The 18,852-nt window shown below is 44.6% G+C and overlaps 1 protein-coding gene across 1 annotated transcript in view; it reads right to left on the minus strand.

Annotated features, from left to right (window-relative positions):
- The window catches only part of Alk (ALK receptor tyrosine kinase), a 642,117-nt gene that overhangs the window by 445,921 nt on the left and 177,344 nt on the right, over positions 1 to 18,852 (minus strand). Inside the window, exon 2 of the mRNA XM_076832815.2 lies at positions 12,254 to 12,373. Within this exon, the coding sequence (XP_076688930.1) occupies positions 12,254 to 12,373 (120 nt within the window). The remainder of the gene's footprint in view (positions 1 to 12,253; positions 12,374 to 18,852) is intronic.

Consider the following 18,852-nt stretch of genomic DNA (forward strand, 5'->3'; position numbering starts at 1 on the left):
TCTGAATGCCACCTCCCCAGGGAGCACCAAGCCTGAGCCCGGCTGAATGTCAGCGTCTCTGAACCAGCAGCTTCCCCTTCCTCAGGCTCCACTCCCTGGCACATCCAGCTGGGCTAGTTCGCTTCCTGGCATACACAAATGCCAATGTATTCCTGACAAGCCTGCTTTGTGTATTCAATAAAGAACCACACGAAGTGTCAGACATATGTGGCAATTCTTTTACAGTTGGCCTTTAGAGGCATCTGTACTGGAAGCTACAGTTCATTAAACAGAGCCTGCGAAACCAGCTTTCTAAACACTGTCAGGCCTTTAGGACTGGCTCCCAGCTCTACGAAGTCCCTCCATAGCCACCGATTCTGAGGCACGAGCCAGAGGTCTCCTTTTCTCAAGGGCTTTGTCAAAATTTCACAACAGTAGACTTTTAGTGACCAGGGACCTTGGACACCATCGGAGATGAAGAAACTGAAGCCAGAGACATTATGGAACTTGCCAAAGAATACACAATGGTGGCAGAATTGGTATGAAAATTTAGTTCCTAACCCTGTGAGGATTATTATCATTATTTAAAACTGTGGATTTAAAAAAAAAGGCTATAACTTAAGAAATTAGGAAAATTCTCAAAAATCCAGAACCTCCTGCTTTTTTTTCTAGAATAAGCTGGCAAAAACATGCATGGCTCCGTTTCAATGATTGGAGGGCTCAACTAATCTTCAAAAGGGCTCTTTGAGGTACTTTTCTGCCAACAAATTGCTTTGTGGTGGTTGCCGGAAGCTCCCTGCTGGTGGGCAGGTCTGTTCGCAGGCCAGAAGCTACAGTGAGAACAAGGTGAAAGAAAGCAACGGACTAGGAATGAAGGGGAAGGATCACTGGAGAGTTATTGGAAAGCCTCCCAGCTCCAGGCCAATTAGCCTTGTGCTTGGGGGCAATTCATTTAACCACTTGAGTCTTGGTTCCCTCAAGTTTAAATCAGGGAGAATTTTAACACTAATGATGATGATATAAATAATCGTTTCTGCTGTGGTGTTCTCATAAGCTAATAAATATGGACACATGCTTTCTTAGCTATATAGATGGATGCTCTCTTTCCCATGGTCCCGAGACGCACACACGTTGCTTCATCTCTCTGTGCCTGAGTTTTCTCACCAGGGATTTTATCGATCCACTGAACTGACTTGACCTTAGAGGACCCAAGTGGATGCCAACTAGAACAGGTGCCTTTATCAACTCCTAGGTGTGGGGCACTAAGGTGACTTGTAAGGCAGGTCAGGGAGTAATTAGAAGCACATACCCTGCACAGGGTCAGGCTGTACAAGTTGAAAATTGAGCTCTGCCATACTCGGACACTTGAGGGATCACGTACTCAACCCAGGAGTCCTAAATTCCATCCCAGGCTTGGATGGAAAAGGATTGTGCTCCTCCTTTCTGATCACCTCCTAAAGGGGCACTTCGCCCAACAGTCACCTTTGATATTAATCTACCAGCTGCCATCAACATCTGGTCACTCACTTCATAATACTAAGTACCAAACCTGGCCCCTCTCTGTCCCCACCCACTAGCACAATTCATTTGTCATGAGGCCCCAGAATTTGAAATCACTTATTTCCTTCCCATCACCCTGCTCCCTGGAATGCATCTGGGAACCAATCACCCAATTCAAGACATCTGTTTAGCTCACTTATAATCAAGCTGCAGTGAAGAAGGGCCAAGTCTCCTTCAATCAATCAATTATATAAACACAGCCTCGGAAGGGGAAGTGCATGTGCCCGAGTTCGCACAATGGGGGGAGAGGCGCAGAAAGCTTAATTCTCATTGCTCTTGTCCATGGCCGTCAAATGCTACAGATAGGAAAATGAGACTCTGTGTGTAATCCCGGAAAAGAATAAGGGAAGTAATGAAAACCAAAGTTAGCTAGTCCAGCTCCTCATTTTAGAGATGGGAAAACTGAGACCCAGGAACAGAAAGTGACTTGACTAAGGTGGCATCGTCTTGGTTCTGGGAAAGGAAGAGAACCGAGACCAGAATCCAGATTGAACGCTCAGTCCAGTGTTCTCTTTGCAGTTTCTAGAAAACATGCTTTTGGCATGCACATGAGGGTGTGTGTGTGTGTGTGTAGTGCAGGGGTCACTGATAGGGTAAAGCCTGCTCCAGAGGTCCTGGTAAAACCCTACCAGTTTCTGCCGCTGCTCAATACTACATCTATCTGAATGGTGTTTCTGAAACAAGAATATTGAAGGGCACCGAGCCATGTAGCGTCCATCACCATAGGTGGGGAGCCTGATGGTCAAGGGAAACTCAGAATGTGCAAAATGGCCCCCTTCACTTCTCCCCTGTCTCTGAAGAGATATAACCTCCAGAGTGTTGCAGATGACTGTGGATTGCTAGCTGGTGATGATCTTGAAATTCAGGCAGAGACCCAGGCTGCCCTGGCATGGACTCAGCCTGTCAGGGACTCCCAGTCTAATGGGGGAGATGAGGGACTTGCCCTTATCTACTCTGAGATAGGCAGACTGGTGAGGCCAGGGGGCCACAGGGCATGGGAGACTCCGCCTAGGAGGCCAGAAGCTCAAAGAACAGGCAACTTCTGAAGTTCAACTTGAAGGTTGCAAAGATTTTGACAGATGGTGCAGGTTTAGCCAGGAAGTTTGCTGAGAACAGAGGAGGGAATAAGATTATTCAAGATTGGCAGGGAACTAATAGTGCTTAATTTAGTCTAATTGTATAATGGATTTTGAAGCTGGGCTGCATGGAATAATAGTATGATAGAAATGATTGCAGGTTTTAGAGGGCAAAACCAGGGACTTAAAGAGTTTTAAGCCAAAAGCTTCCATTGTATAGTCATGATACCAAAATCCAGAATACCAGCCTCTCCATAAATGGGTTTTCTTCCAAATCTGTCCTGCCAACCGTGCTGCCAATTAGGAATCATGGTCATTTCCAGTTTACAAGTGAAAGACTCAAAGACAGTGGACTGGTGGCTAAAGGTAATAAAACTCATAAGAATCAGAGCTAGGACCTCACGTTAAAATTCTTTTCTCATCACTCTGGGCTTAGCTTCAGACAGAGGCAGCAGAACACAGCACACATGTGGCTATCGCAGAGGAGATGTAGATAGGCAACACAGAGGGAACTAAAGACCTGTGGTTTCCACACCTGGTCATGCAGTTCAGGGACTCTGAGAATCTAGGTTTTTTTGGGGGGGAGGGGGGTACTGGGGATTAAACCCAGAGGTGCTTTACCATTGAGCCACATCCCCAACCCTTTTTATGTTTTACTTTGAGTCAGAGTCTTGCTAAGTTGTTTAGGGCCTCCCTAAGTTGCTGAGGCTGGCTTTGAACTTGCAATCCTCTTGCCTTAGCCTCCCAAGCCACTGGGATTACATGTGTACATGAATCTAGTTTTTAAGGTGCTCTCTAGAGGATAGTGAAGTAACTAGACTGAGCCTAGCAGTGGATTCATTGAAACCAGGGAGGGACTGACAGCCCCAAACTAAACAATCCTTGGGACAACACAACACTGTGGGGCTGACAGAGCCCCAAATCATTCAGATGATAAGATGTATGAATTTGTAGATGGGACTGACATGTGAGGAAATAATTTGTAAGCCCAGATATTGAGAAAAAATGTCATCGTCCCTACCTCTATTGAAGAGAAGCTGGGATGGGCTCTGCCTGACAGATGGCCCAGGTTTGAATCTTTGCTTTGCCACTACCCCTGAGGAGAACAGTGACCTCCCTCAGCTTTGGTCTCCTCCTTTGTAAGGTGAGGCTATTTAACCAGATAGCTGTGGACCCCAATAGCTCAAAATGTCTATGAATTTCTCACCAAAGTATTCTAGTCATCTTCCCAAATGTGCTGGTTAAAGTCCTGTTAATCTGAGCCTCTTTTAACATAAAGTTTTGCATCTGAGGCTGCTCTTGACAAATCATTTCATTTTAAGAGGATTTCCTCTCATTTTTCTCACTCTTGATCAGTCATTTTCCTGCATATGTTTTGGACACATGTCTTTCTAGGTTGGTTAGAAATGCTCTGTATACAATATCTCAGATGTCCCAAAGCTGTCAAAACAAAAATTCCTCAGCTCATTCATGTCTGCTGAATATGCTTTTTTAGGTTGAGTAGAGGAGAAAAAAAAATAGCCTGCCCAAAGTTGTTAAAATCACAGCTTTGAATTCTCAACCAAAGTAAGTCTAGCCCAGGAACTGTCCTCCCTTTAGATACATCTTTCTCCCGAAACCAATTAATTTGACTTCACCAATGAGGGGCTGATGGGAACTTCCCCAACTTTTATTGAAACAGAGATCTCCAGGTTCTGGAAGCTCCAGGTTAGGAATGGAAAAACCCAAGTCCACTTCTAGTTTGCTGGATTCTCCAGCGAATATTATGGTCTAGTGTACATTTATTGAGAATGTGACTGATTATAACACCCTAGGGTAAGTACTGTGGATATAAAAGGAAAACAGATGTGAATTCTCTGACCTCTACATGTTTATAGTCTAGAGAAATGGAGGTACAGGACCACAGGTAACAAAGACACCAGGAACAGTGTGATATCAGAGGTGTGAAGTCCTGTGGAGAGACACTATGTAAACACAAGGATAAAAGCGAGGTCTGCAGCCACCAGGCTGGTCTTATTTAGAGGTCACAGCGTGGTCACCAGCTGCTGAGCATGAACACCTGCTGTACAATAGCCCAAAAGAAGTTTGGCTAAATCTGACAGGCACGCTGCATCTTTTCTGAGTCAGAGCAAACCTTCCTTGCAAGGATCCAAGGTCATCGGACCCAAGGAGAGTCTCCCTCCACAGGACTGTCGGGGTGTTGGGGTAGTGCCCATACGTTTAATATCATCATCCAATGAGTATTTAAGAAGCACCTTCCAGATGTTTGAGCCCATCACATCTGTGATGAAAATTAAATAGGTAAGAATCTCCGTGGCAGGCAGGGACACAGGGCTGGGCAAGTTGTTACATGTGTATTGGATGACGGAATGTAAGATAGATAGGCAGACAGAGAGACAGATAGAGAAAGTGATCTGCAGCATCTTCCCTACCTTCCAGGTGGGTAAATTAGACTCACATATAATTCCTTTATCAGGTGACCTAGTTTACACTTGAACCACACCAAGGAGATGAGTGACAGACTAGAAGAACCCAAAGGAAAAGCCTGTTTCATGAGATGGGCATCACCCAAAGGGTTTCTTGGAGAATCTGGATGATCAGAAAATATTTCCATACAATTCAGACTCTGATTTCAAGAGGCGATAATATTATTCGTCTTGATTAAAAAAAATCCTATCAAAAATTTCCATCAAACAACTCCAAGGAGAAAGCAAGATCTGGAAAGCCTAGGTGCTCAGGTAAAGCTCTGTGGTACGGGCAGGGGGCTCACCTGGCCCCAGGTTAGGCTTTAGGAAGACAGGTTGAAAGGACAGAGAAACACTAAGTGGGGACTGAGGATAGGAAAGTGGGAAACACGGGGAAAAGAGGAAGCACGTAAAACACATAAGGTATTCAGCAGGGTGAGGAATAATCTCTTACGGTCCTGCTCTACCTCATTTCCAGACAGCTTCAACTGATAATGGATGGCTCTTTTGTCTAAAAACTCCTCATTCTCTCGGCTTTTGTGGTCGCACCATATTCTGGTTCTCCTCTCTGTTCCTCCACTTCCATTTTTCATGCTCCTCTTCCTCTGATCTTCTTTGGGTCTTCATCGTCCAGCTTCAACCTGTCTTGATGCCAGTGACTTCCCATCTCCCTTATTTCCTCAGAGACCTGGGCTCACCACTCCCTCCTGGCCATCTTCACCTGGATGTCCCGATGGCTTTTCAAATGTAACTCGTTCAATAGGGATCTAGTCCCCTTCTCCTCTGCCTCAATGTTTTGGACACCATCTCTCCTTGCCAAATAGGAGAGGGTGTCTCTCCTTCTCTTTCAACCATTGGCAAGTCCATCCACTCGACTTCCCAAGCTGGGCTCTCCTGGAGGGGCAGGCAGGTCCTGCTTACCCCACATACAGCAAGTCTCCCAGTTCCCTCTTGCCCCTCTTGTTCATAGCTTACGATGCTTTTCATGCTGACTCATGTCCAAACCCTGAGCACACCCAGGAGCAACTCTCTCCAGCTTCTCCCTGCGGTTCCCTCCCAGCTCCTCTTTCCCCGTGTCACAGAGCCTGACCTGTCCCTGCATATGCCCCTCTGTTCAGGCTGCCTTCCTCACTGGTCTCAGTGTTTCCAGCTCTGCTGTCCCCATCTCCAGAATGTCTACTCCCCTGGAGTCTCTACAGAATGGACCCATCCTCCTCTCCTCTGTGCTCCAGGATGCTTTGGACAGGCATGTGCTTGTCACAGGGTACCCAGGCCTCCTCTTCCTCCAGAGTCCCTTGAGGGGAGGAAATGTATCCCATTTGTCTTTATCACTCACTCACATGTGTCGAACACAACCAAGCATACAGTTGGTGCTCCATAAATGTTTTCACCCAGCCTCCCATTCTCTGTTTGTGGAGGCACACTATGGGGAAAAATGATACAGACAGGTAGGGATGCAGGAGGGTCCTTCACAGGGAAGGTCAAGACTGGACCAAGGATTAGGGAGCTACCTGTCCAGGGAGCTGAAACCACGTTAGTGGGAGAAAGAATACACGGAAAGGAGACCAGGCAGCCATAGGTGTCTACTTTGTCTCTCTCTTGCTCTCTCCCTGTGTGTGACCCTCCTTACCTCCGCCCCTGCATCCATCTCTTTCCTTTGTGTCCCTCTCTTTCCTCTGTGTCAGTGTCCTTGTTTCTGTGACAGTTGCTTTTGAATGGATCCCTCTTGACTTGTTTTGTCCATCTTCATGTCAGTCTGTCCACCATTCTCTTAATTCTCTTCTTTCTGCTTCTCCTGACTCAACTCATCACTAGAGGAGCGACACACTCGTCATATTTATTGAATGGGTTTATTCATCTTCGTTCCAAAGGTACACGACTAAGAGGAGCATTTCCAACCTGTCTCTTCTAAGCCAACTGCTTTTTATTGAATTTCTATGGATTGAGTTTGTGGACTCCCAGCAGGTCAGCGGAGCTCGAGGTGATAGATGGTTCCTGCTCCTGGGCCTTGTATGACTGCCGGCATTGCAATTCCCTTTGGGACTCAGCCTTTTTGGTGAATGCATCCAGAGGCCTTTTGCTTATTACGTTGTAGATAACAACACAGATGCATGAGCCACAAAAGAACTCGATTCCTCAGTTCAGTGGAGCAGGGCTGGGAACAGAACACAAAGTGATCTGGCCTGTTGGGGGCAGAAGAGTTGGAAAGAAAGCTTTGGGCCCTGACAACAGACCACTAGGGAGCTGGGAGCTGCTTTTGACTGATACCAGGCTCCTGAGGGCCGGAACGGCTGATCACGGCCAGCCACATTAAATATGTAATTTCAGAAATGTGATCAAACTGACTTCCTGCCAGAGCCAAGGAGGAAATCCCATAGGGTGCTGGAGGGCCTTTCTGTTTTCCATTTTTGATTCTGTGTTGGGTTAATATTTTTTTTTTTTTTTTTTGAGAGAGGGAGAGAAAGAATGGTATTTAATTTACCCAGTCTTTTCAATCAACGAAATTGATACATTAGCAGGTTGGGTGGCAGTGGTGGCAGCAGCAGGGAAAGTAATTAAAAAGTCTAATTTTTCTTTCCAAAAGCACCAGCCTCTAAATTGGATAGGTCCCCGTGGACTAGAAAGTAGACAAAGTTTTAATAGAACTTTTATTCAAAGTCCAACAATGGCTTTGTTATGCTCAGATGTGGGGAAGAATACTTTCTTTTCCAGGAGTCAATGTTCCGGACATTGGGGGCCTGGAGGGATAAAGATTTATATAAGTTTCTCAGGGCTGTCATAATGAAGTCCCACACGTCGCGTGGCTTAAAATAATAGACATGTTCTCCTCCCACAGCACTAGAGGTCAGATGTCTAAAACCAAGGGGTTCACAGGGCCGTTCTGCCTCTAAAGCTCCGGGGGAGCATCTGGCCTAGGCTTTTCTCTTAGCTTCTGGTGTTGCCAGCAACCTTGGCTTAGAGGAGTGTCGCTCCGACCTCTGATTCCATGGCCACACAGTGGGTGTCCTGTGTATGTCTGTGCTCTGTGTTCTTATAAAGCACACAAGTCTTGTGGCATCAGGACATGCCCTAATCCAGTGTGGCCTCATTTTAACTTAATTACATCTGCAAAAACTTTACTTCTCAATAAGGTCTCATTCACAGGTACAGAAGGTATGGGGATCTTAATGGACCTTTTTGAGACAAAAAAAAAAATTCTACCTGTAAGAGAGACCATATTCTGGGGTGGAGAGGAAGAAAGGAGAGCTATACAAGACTACCTACCACGTTCAGGGAGAGGAAAGTTACCTAGCCTACCTCTTCTTAAATTGGGGACAACAAGGCTTGAGTGCTCCAGCTACCCAAGGTCTTAAATATCAGACTGATCTTTCAGTCCCAACGCCAAGTCTCCCAGGAAGTGTGAGTGTTCTCCCTGGAAGGCTCATCTTTAAATTACTCTGTGATGTGTATGTAGAGCCCTCAGCTTGAAACCAGAAAACCTGGGTTCACTCTTTTCTACTACTGCTCACCTGCTCTGTAGCTGGAGAGCACATTAATAAACTCCTTTGACCCTTGATCGACGTTTCTGTAAACATGGGATAAAAAGTAATTTCCACCCACTGTAATTTTATAACACAACTTAAATGTGAAAAATGCTTGTGAAAGGTTTTGCCAAACTATCAACAATTTTTTAAAAAAATAAAAATTCCCTTTCTTCTGTTTTTCTGGGGTGGAACCTCAGGTCATTCTGCTTGAAATGCTGATCCGACTCTCCTTGTACCCCAGAGTGGACAAATATGAAGTAATACTGGGAAGGATACCAACTATCTCGGAGACTCTAGAACTCAAGGTGATCAAGACTCCCTTTCTCAATGCCCAGTGGCCTCAGTCTCTCAGCAGCTAATGTGACCTGATGGGACAGATTTTTATCTGGGGGCTAGTTACAGTCTAATCCTTTAGCTGGGCCTATAAATAAGTCCGAAGGCCTCAAAGATAATGATAAAAGGAAAAACAAAGAAAGTCTTTCTTCAGATGTCCTTCCCTTTCGAAGCCTTGGGGGAAGAACGTACAGCTCTCTGCTCATGATGATGAAATTAGCAGGCTCTTCCTCATTCAAGTCAGAGGCAAGAAAGAGCTGGAATCATACTGAATGCCACTGAAGAGAATATATTTTACACAACATAAAAGACCCCAGCATAAATTAGAAGAAATATGGGGAGCTTTCAAAAAGGTAGGTCAAACTTTTTCCTCAAGCAGATAATTACAGGCTGGGGGTGAGTAAATCTTATTAGCCTCTTCTCCACCCCATCTCTTCTCATAAAACACTAGCGAGAAGAAAGCCACATTCAATTCGGGACAGGACAGCCTCCCCAAGGGGACGGGCCTGCTGCTGTCCATCATGACGTCTGTGGTTGTATGTTGATGCTACTCTCACCACCGCCCCTCCCCCAGGGTGCAGGAAAGATGGCCAGCCATGCATGAAGCTCCTCTGCAGACTTGCTGAGGCTGGGGGACTCCTCACTGTCTGAAGAACTATCCCTTCAGGCAGCAATTTTCCAGTCAAATTTCTCTGGCCAAGTTTGAGGCCTTAAAATTAATGAAGTTGTTAACATTTCTTAAAATGTCTTTCCTGGCAGTTGAAAGGTATAGATTTATTACCTACAAGCCTGCTGGCCTCTTTGGTTCATAGACATGTAGGCTGAGCCCCTAAAAATACCTCGAGGGAATGGGTGTATTGACCTTAACTCTGTCTTCAGCCTGCACAGCCATGAGTCCCTTCGTGTCTGGGCGTTGAGGCCAGTCCACAGAGGCCTCTCCATAGCAATGGGCCTAGCTGCCTACAGAATTATTTCCTTGGCCTAAGAACTCTATGAAGTCAGGGCCAAGGCTTACTCATTTTGCTATTTAATCAATTTCAGCATCTTTCATGGGCTCAGCACAGATGTAGTGGTGACGCGTGTGTGTGTGTATTGGGAGGGGGCACGTAAGTCTCCTCTAAATTAAATATGGTGAGAAGATGAAAAGGATCTGAAATTATTATCACACTCAGTCAAGGAGACACCAATCGAGAAAGAGCTCTTCCTCCTCCGTGTATCAACACCAATAATGGTGCCGACTTTGGCACCCGTGTCCAGCATTTGGGCAACAACTTGCCAATGGTTTCCGTCTTCTCTATCAAGAAGGGAAATCATGAGGAGCTAGGTCACAAGGAGAGCATGAAAGTGAACTTGGGAAGCATTCAGATCTACTCCTTTGCCCTAAGGGAACACAGCCCTCTACCCTTATTTTACAGATAAGGAGGGTGAGGATCAGAGAGAGGAAATAGGCCTCTTATCAAGGCCAAGAAATGGGTAAGTAGGGGGCTTAAAAAATGATTATGGTTTTCTCCTTTCAACCTCCAACCCCTCTCAAGATGCTCCACAGGGAACAAACACATTGCTCTCTGAGGCCTACAGGAGGCAAACCTGCTTTCCTTGGACATTCTGTCTTTCAAATAGTTGTCTTCCTGTTAGAGGTACTGAATGACTTTGAGAGCAGATTCAAAAGTGTTATCTGAAGACCAGTAGTGTTACAAATCTGGTTACAAAGCATTAAGGATACAAAGGAGTAGATTTCAATTATTTATAGACACTTGCCCTTATCATAAGATGACAGTGTTTGGCTTAAATATAATCAGGAAGTAATTCTTATCTGGAATCTCCTGAGACCCCTGATCCTTCTTTCCCTCTGGGGATGCTTAGGAGGAGCAGGAAACATCCTAGCACAGAGTATCATCCCAAACTGCCCTAGGGTTTGTGATGCGTTGGTTTCTTTTAAGTTCGAAACGAAAGGTACCATTAATACGTACTGAGACTAACTGTGTTATGGATGACAGACAGCAGGTTTCAGACCAGAGCTTTTCTACAGCGAGTAGAACATCTCTGTTAGGTGCATTTTAAATAGCTCAAGCCCAAGGGCATAGAATGAGCAGCAGGAATAGGTAAAAATGCCCAGAAGGGAATCTCGAACTCAGTGCTACACTGGGTTCATCAATACTTAATTGAATCAAGCCTGATGAGAGAATTCCATCTCTGGAGGCCTTCTGAATTCATTCATTATGCACAAGGCTTTAGGAGTGCTGTCCTTGTGATGAGATAAGGTGGGGAACAAACACAACATAGTGCTTGCTCTCTTGGGGTTCGCCCAAAGGAGTTCCAGAGAAAGGAAAATGTTCCCTGAGAAATGTACCAGCTGTGTTCCAAACCTGTTCTTTGTACTGTAGAAGCCCAGCTGCTATGAGCTGTTAGGTTAAGCATGGAGAACCAAGAACTCTATGCCATGTAAATATGGCCCCCTGCGGGCTCCTAGGTTAAGATTTAGCAGGCTTAAGTGAACTGCTGAGAGAAAGAGTGAATTTAAGGGAAGAATTCTCACTTGATGGCTAGAAAACCCATCCATGTGATGATATTAAGCTCAGTTTCCACATCTGTGTAAATGGAAATTGAATCTTTTTTCCTTATTTCCAAGGGTATTGCGGAATCAAATGAGTTGAAATAATATCGAATTGCATGTTTGGGAAACTACCCAAATGTAAGAGAGTCACTGAGGGAGACATGTGGCCTTCATAGTAACAATCCCCTCTGGAGAGTACATGATCTTTAGAAACATGGTGGGTTAAAATCTTATATCCAAAAAGCAACAGTCAAGCTGAAAATAAGCAGTGCATCTAATGATTGGCAAGGGGATGTCAAGAATTCCAGGTGCCACACAGCAGCAACAAAATTCTTGGCTTCCTCCAGTATGCAGAATGCAACGGGAATGGCTTGGCTGGAATGGTCTGATGAGGCTGGGTGCCACTGGGAGATCAAGGGCACAATAAGATTTTGCAGGGGAGGTACCAGGGATTGAATTTAGGGGCACTTGGTCACTGAGCCACATCCCCAGCCCTATTTTGTATTTAATTTAGAGACAGAGTCTCACTGATTGCTTAGTACCTTGCTTTTGCTAAGGTTGGCTTTGAACTCAAGATCCTCCTGCCTCAGCCTCCTGAGCCTCTTGGAATCCAGGCATGTGCCACTGTGCCTGGAAAGATTTCTTTTTATGTAAGGATCCCAGGGATCCTTGGAGCATCATTAATTACAAGCTGAAATCCATAGTATCCTTAATTTTAAGATAGCAATAGTGCCTCACAAATAACTATCAAAATATACTTACCGTATCGACTGCGATGAGACAGGAAAGGAAAGGAATCTTTCATTATCCAGGTGAGATTCCACACAAAATGGTCAGGAGGAGAAGAAGGCATGTTTGTTGGTGACTCCAAGGAGCTGTGACCTGGACATAAAAACAAAGAGGAGAATACTGATTTTGTGCACTTAGTAGGGGTCATATAGTTGTCACTCAATTATCTTTATCACTATAAAACAAGTTCACAAGGGGATTTCATGATATTCATTGAAAAGATGATAAAAAAAAATGACTGAGACACTAGTAGACACTAGTAGACCATGATGTACAAGGACAGCCAGACCTAAGATATCTGAATACTGTGACCAAGGCCATGTTAAGGATCTCCAGAAGATGAACTAGAAGGCAGGCAACTTAATGGCTTGGTCTAATAGCTCTATCCAAAGTCTATTCTGCCTGTAAGAATTTGTGCAACTTTATACAGATCTTATATTCATCTTGCCCAAATAATGTCTCCTCCTCTATGCACAGACTCGTAACTTCATCTAATGTTGTTTGCTTGGGTTATTGCCTTATCAATGAGAGGGTTGAAATTGCACTCAGAAGTTATGAATACTTGACGATTATGTTATGTTCGGGGGTGGGGGTATGTGAAATGCTAGGAGGCAGGTTTCCCCACTTCCAAGAGGCCAGGGAGCCACAAAGGATTAATGTTTCCAATTTGCATGAGAGAAAGAAGGGTTGAGAGAAAAAAAAAGGAGCAGAGCAGCATTAGTCCATTCCTTAAGAGTACCTCCAGTGGGTTTTGCGTGGTGAAAATCATTACAATATATCTACAAATCAAATGAGCGCACGCTGCATGCTCTTATATAGTTCTTCCCAGAAAATCTCCGACTCAATCACTATTTGCTAATGTTTTATGGCAGGCAAAGCTTTTTCTGTTAAAGGAAGGAAGGATCTGAGAATTAGTTCCGTTTAGTAGATAGATGTGTAGCCAGATTGAGTGAGGGAGGAGGGAAGGAGGGAAGCAGAGTTTTTTCTGCAGCTTCCATAGGGCAGGTACCATGGTGGCCCCTTTATCCACACAGTGCCTCATGATGTTCACAGTGATGCTCTTAGATGGGAATGATCATGTCCATTTTACAGGTGCAAAAACTGATGGAACTGAGCCCATGGTTGCTTCATACCAACAGGACATATTCTCCCAGGTGTGGGCTGATTTGCTACTCCAGTGGTAATTGTCAACTCATTTGGAGTGACTTTGTGAAGAAGAGGGAGAAGAGAAAGAAAAAGCAACAGGCCAGCAGAACCATTTTCCTAGCTTGTCTGCCTTGCAGTTTCTTCTGAACCTCTGCAACATTGGCTCCTTGGGTCCTATATTCCTGTCTTCAACTTGATTCCCCCCCCCCCCCAGGGCAGGGATTGAACCCAGGGCCTTGTACGTACTAGCACCAAGATACATCCCTCTCCCTCCAACTTCTTTTTAGCATCAACCCAACCTCATATGCTTTAAGGAAATCTCTGTGGGGTTGCCAGCCTTTTGCTTCCAACCCCCTCCACTGTTTCTACAGGTGCTGAACTATGGTAAAGCTGACTACAGGGCCATGAGTCCCAGCAAATGGAACAGGATGGGCATTCTAAAACAAACAAACAAAACCTCCAACCCCCTGATCTCTAGCACCTCTACCTCCTCTGCCTTCCAAAGATTTGAATTGAAATTGCAGGTGGCTGGCTCCTGGGTACCTGGTAGGGAGTTTTTTTTTTTTTTTTACATTCTTCTCATTTCTGATCTAAGAGATCAGAACTAAATTGGCCACTGCCAGGTACAACTTTGTGTAGCAATTCTACAAAATGACTCAGAGGAAATGCACTAAAAGGCCCCAAAAGCTAGTGTTAGGGAGCTGCAGAGAGAAACTATCTCATTTCACTGTCACATCAATTCCATTTTTAGGACCGACAGTGGGGCTCAGAGAAGTGAACCCAAGGCCACATGAGTTTTCTTGAGCAGAGTTAAATTTATTACACTTAAAAAATAAATAAAATATATCCAGTACATATGAATTAGGCACTATGCCAAGTACTTTAAATGTATCATCTGCTTCTTACAACCACCTTATGAATAAGTATTATTATTTGTCCTAACTTTGAGGAACCTGAGCCTCAAACAGGTATTATGCCTTGACTGTAGCCACAGCCAGTAGCAAGCAGGAGATCAGAGTCCACAGACCAGGTGAACCTGATGTGAAAGCCCATATTCCTTCCACTACTCTACCTAGACCCCTCAGACCAGCACAGGGTGATCCTTGGCTCTCCCCAGTGTCTGACAGGGCCCCCATGGGCAATGGCAAAGGTTGCGAGTTACCACTGAGCATGCTCCACAGCAGGACAACAGGGTGAAGGGCCTGGGAAAACCATTCAATCAAGTCCTTGCAATGACTCCCATGTGAATAAAAGCTGGCATCTCTAAATCTGACTCATCAGCTTAGCTCAAATTTTAAGTAATTTTGAAGCAACAATAAGACTGAGCCTGAGCTATATTTCCCTGTTTCCAAATGATGTCATTGTTCTTAACCACTCTATTTGGGAATGGTATTTACTTCTTCCTGGATGTGAAGAATCAAGCAGATGGAGCTAGACTTCAGGACGCACTTATGACTCTATGAGTGGGCACAGAATGGCAGATGACTTTTTACCTGGATGGGGGCCAACTAATATAATCAGTGACAAATTATATACATATTTTTATATACACACATATATACATATATACACATATATACACACACTTGTGTATACATGTGTGTGCATATATGTACATATACATATTTATACACATATACATATATATACACACACACACATATATATGTATATATATATGAAAGCATTCGAAAGAAAGGTCTCTGGGGGCTGAGTTATAACCTGAAAAGGAGATATGGACATTGCTGTAGGTAATACCAATAAATAGAGGTTAAAGCTTTTCATAATTCACCAAATGGCAATAACTTACTGGGCAAATTTTGGTATTCAAAGTTGAATACTAAAAAGAAAGTACAATGTTTTATGCTTCCCTTGCAGGAACTCCCAGAATTCTAGACTCACAGGAATCCCCACCTGTTCCCTAGAGGAGGTGGCTAGAATAAGAAGCTGGATGAGGCTGGGAGCTAAGGGAGGGGTTGACCAAAAGGATCAGCCTCCTCACCTGAAAAGATGAAGACAGAGAAAAGCACAACCTATATGAATGGAGTTGTTTGCCAAATTTGGAGGCATTTGGGACATCAGTGAGTTCTAATCAAAGTTCATAGAATATGCCTAAATTTTGAATAGACAGAAGAAAGTACTTCTGCATTGAACAGGTGCAGGGTAAAGAGTCTTTCTCTTCCCTTCACAGTCCTTGTCCCTCCCTATCCTCACTCCTGCTGGGAAGGAAGTTTTTCTAGCATAAGGAGAAGTCATGCCATGAGAAGAAATCCATTTAAGCAAAAGCTGGCTTGTCTTTGTTGTGCTCCACTCTGAAAATGTGAGGCTTCAAAGCGGAAGGAGCCTCTCCAACACAGACTTTGGGGGCAAAGGTGTGAATCGAGACCTACTGACTCAAGTAGAATGACTCTTGGGCCCTAGGGGAAAGACTGGAGGAGAGGGTGGCATAGGAGCAGGTGCCTCTGTGAGGCAGAACAATGATGGTCTAGTAGAGAAGAGGAACAGAATATTCCCAGGCTGAGGGCATCATTGACTGCTACTGGTAAAATTGCTTTTTTTTTCTGATGAATTTCTGAGCCCTTTCTGGGCAATGCAGTGTGTCAAGGTGGAGTGAAGACCCCAAGCTCCCAATACCCATCTTTTTTTCACCATGCATCACCCCACTAATGTCCTCCACTTAGTGTGCCTCTCTGATAATCCCCTGTGTGCTCTCTCAACCCCATCTGCCTCCTCCCTCCTCCACAACTGTCATGGGTACGGGTACTGGGAGAGGAGGAAGGCGGGGAGGAGGGAAAGGCAATGAAGCTGACAAGTCTCACTTTAAATTCACGATCAGAAACCTCAAGAAAACCCTCAGGACTGCCCAGAAATCCTACTGCATTCCCTAATCGATTCAATTCACTCTCTTTCCAGAACAGCTATTTCAAACTTCTCTTACTCCTCCAATTCCCTCATTCCTCCACATTCTCGCAAACGACCTTGCTTCTTATTTTGTTGAGGAAAAAAGCAGCAAATCCGCCTGCTGATGGTGCCCCGAACATGCCACCTTCCCCCCTGCTTTAAAGGATGAGGTATCTACCCTCTAATCCTGTCCCTTCTCAAGGACTCTGCGATTGCAACTGTCCCCTACCTCCTGCAGCAATTTACCCTCTCTACTGAGTCATTCTCAACTGTGGAAAACATGTACCATCTTTTAAAAAGAAAAAGAAATCATTTCTTTGACTTCCATACTCTTCTTCATGCATTACCCTCTGATTCTGTTCTCCTTTACAGCCAATCTCTTTGAAGGACTTGTCTTAGCTCTGGTCTCTACTTTCTCCCCCCCCCCCACTTTCTTTTAAATACAATAAAATCAAGATTGTCTTCATTATCACTGGTCAAGGTCACTGGTGACTCCAGGCTGCAGACACAATGAACAAGTCCCAGACCAGATCTTATCCTCCCAGCATTTGAACCCACGGATCCATCCCTGTTTCCTGAGGCCTCACATCTCGATGGCCACATAGTCCTTGTTTGGCTCCTACATCAGCGTAGGTCTTCTTCACTCTTCTTTACCAGATCTACTCCATTTTCCAGACTGTACGGGAGGAAAATTCTCCACTGTCAAGCAACACATGCCTAAGAAACTTCATGCTGGAACACTGCAGTTTCATCACTGTGGCACTAGCTAATGATGAGTAGTGAGTCACCCTGGCACCTCACTCTCTGCTTATCCATGAAGAAGGAACCTGTTTCAATCAAGCCTACATATCCGTTCACCATGAATCCTCTCCTTAAGCCTTTATCAACCCTGACTTTTCATCCTCAGGAATTCCTCAGTGAATTTCTCCTTGCCTGATAGGTAAGTAATTTCATCTTTCTTTTTAATAACTCAGGGGTATCTTTGCTGTATTATTCATGATTGCTAAAAGGTGAAGAACTGGAGCCTTTCCCCATCTACACTCATTCCCAAAGTGATCCTACCCAGTTTCACACTTTAACAAACACTACCTACATGATACTATATTTATATCTCTGGGTCCACCATCTCCTCTGAAGAAAATATCTAGCCAACCACCTGTCTGAAACCTGCATTTTGTAAGCATCTCAGATGTAGCATGAGTTACACCTGATACTCTTCACCTATATCTCATTTCAGAAACCAACACCAACACTCACCTGATTGCTTAGGCCAAAACCCAGGAAGGAATCCTCGCCTTCTTTCTTTTTCTCATACTCCATTATTAATTCACCAAAAAAAATTTTTTTTGGGGGGGTGCCAGGGATTTAACTCACGGGCACTTAACCACTGGGCCATGTCCCCAGCCCTTCTTTATTTTTTATTTTGAGACACAGTCTCACTAGGTTGCTTGCAGCCTTGCTAAGTTCCTGAGGCTAACGTCAAACCTGTGATCCTCCTGCCTTAGCTTTCAAGTCACTGGGATTACAGGCACGAGCCACCAGACCCAGCTCACCCACAAACCTTGATGGCTTTTCTCCAACATTATCCCTTCTTGTATTCTCTCCCATCACCTCTCACTTTCATTACTTATAAGCACCTGGCTGTCTTTGCCTCCGTCATCTCTCCATATACCAGCCACGCTGAACAGCTTTCGAGATTTTGCCATGGCCTTGCCCTTAAAGGCTCCACATATCTGGCCCCTGGTTGTCTCTCTGGTTTCATTTCCAGCCATTCTTGCTCATGGGCTCAGGCTCATTGGCTTCCTTGCTATTCCTCAGACTCATCAAGCACATTCCCACCTTAAGGAAATTCTCTCAAACTAGAAAGTTCCTCTACCTCAGAGGCATGTGGTCACTTCCTCCCTCTAGCCAGGTCTCTGCCTGTGACACCTTCTCAGATGGAACTTCTCTGATCATCCTAAGTAGCACCCAGAAGCCACTATCACTTTAAACTGCATCACTCTTTACTCAGAGATGTCATGTATAGTCACTTGCTGATGGTGTACCTGTCACACTGGCCACTGCTATGTCCCTACGCCTGGCATATAATATCCGGTCAATAAATATTCACCAAATAAATGAAACCAGAGCCCTGGAGAAAGTAACTCTGGCACTTACCAGCTCTTTAACTTCAGGCTAAGTTCACACTCACTGAACCTCATTGATGGTAAGAATAGGAATGATGCACGCTCTAAAAACTCCCAGGGAGTCAGTGTGTGAGTATGAGTGTGTGTGTGTGTGTGCGTGTGTGCTTAAGTATCAGTCATACTAGTCTTAAAGTTTTATGTTTCTATTTCTATTAAGAATCCAAAATGAAGCGGGGGGGGGGGGGGGGCTTGGTGCCTTTTCTATACCTTGAAGATCGTATATCAATAAACACAATGTCCAGAAATAAAGAATGCTCCCAAAGAGCTACTTCTCTATTATTCACTAGTTAATTATTGACTTTGCCAACTGTCTACTAACTCAACTGCAGAAATTTTAGG

The sequence above is a fragment of the Callospermophilus lateralis genome, chromosome 14 (assembly GCF_048772815.1).
Source record: "Callospermophilus lateralis isolate mCalLat2 chromosome 14, mCalLat2.hap1, whole genome shotgun sequence".
Classification (NCBI taxonomy): Eukaryota; Metazoa; Chordata; class Mammalia; order Rodentia; family Sciuridae; genus Callospermophilus; species Callospermophilus lateralis.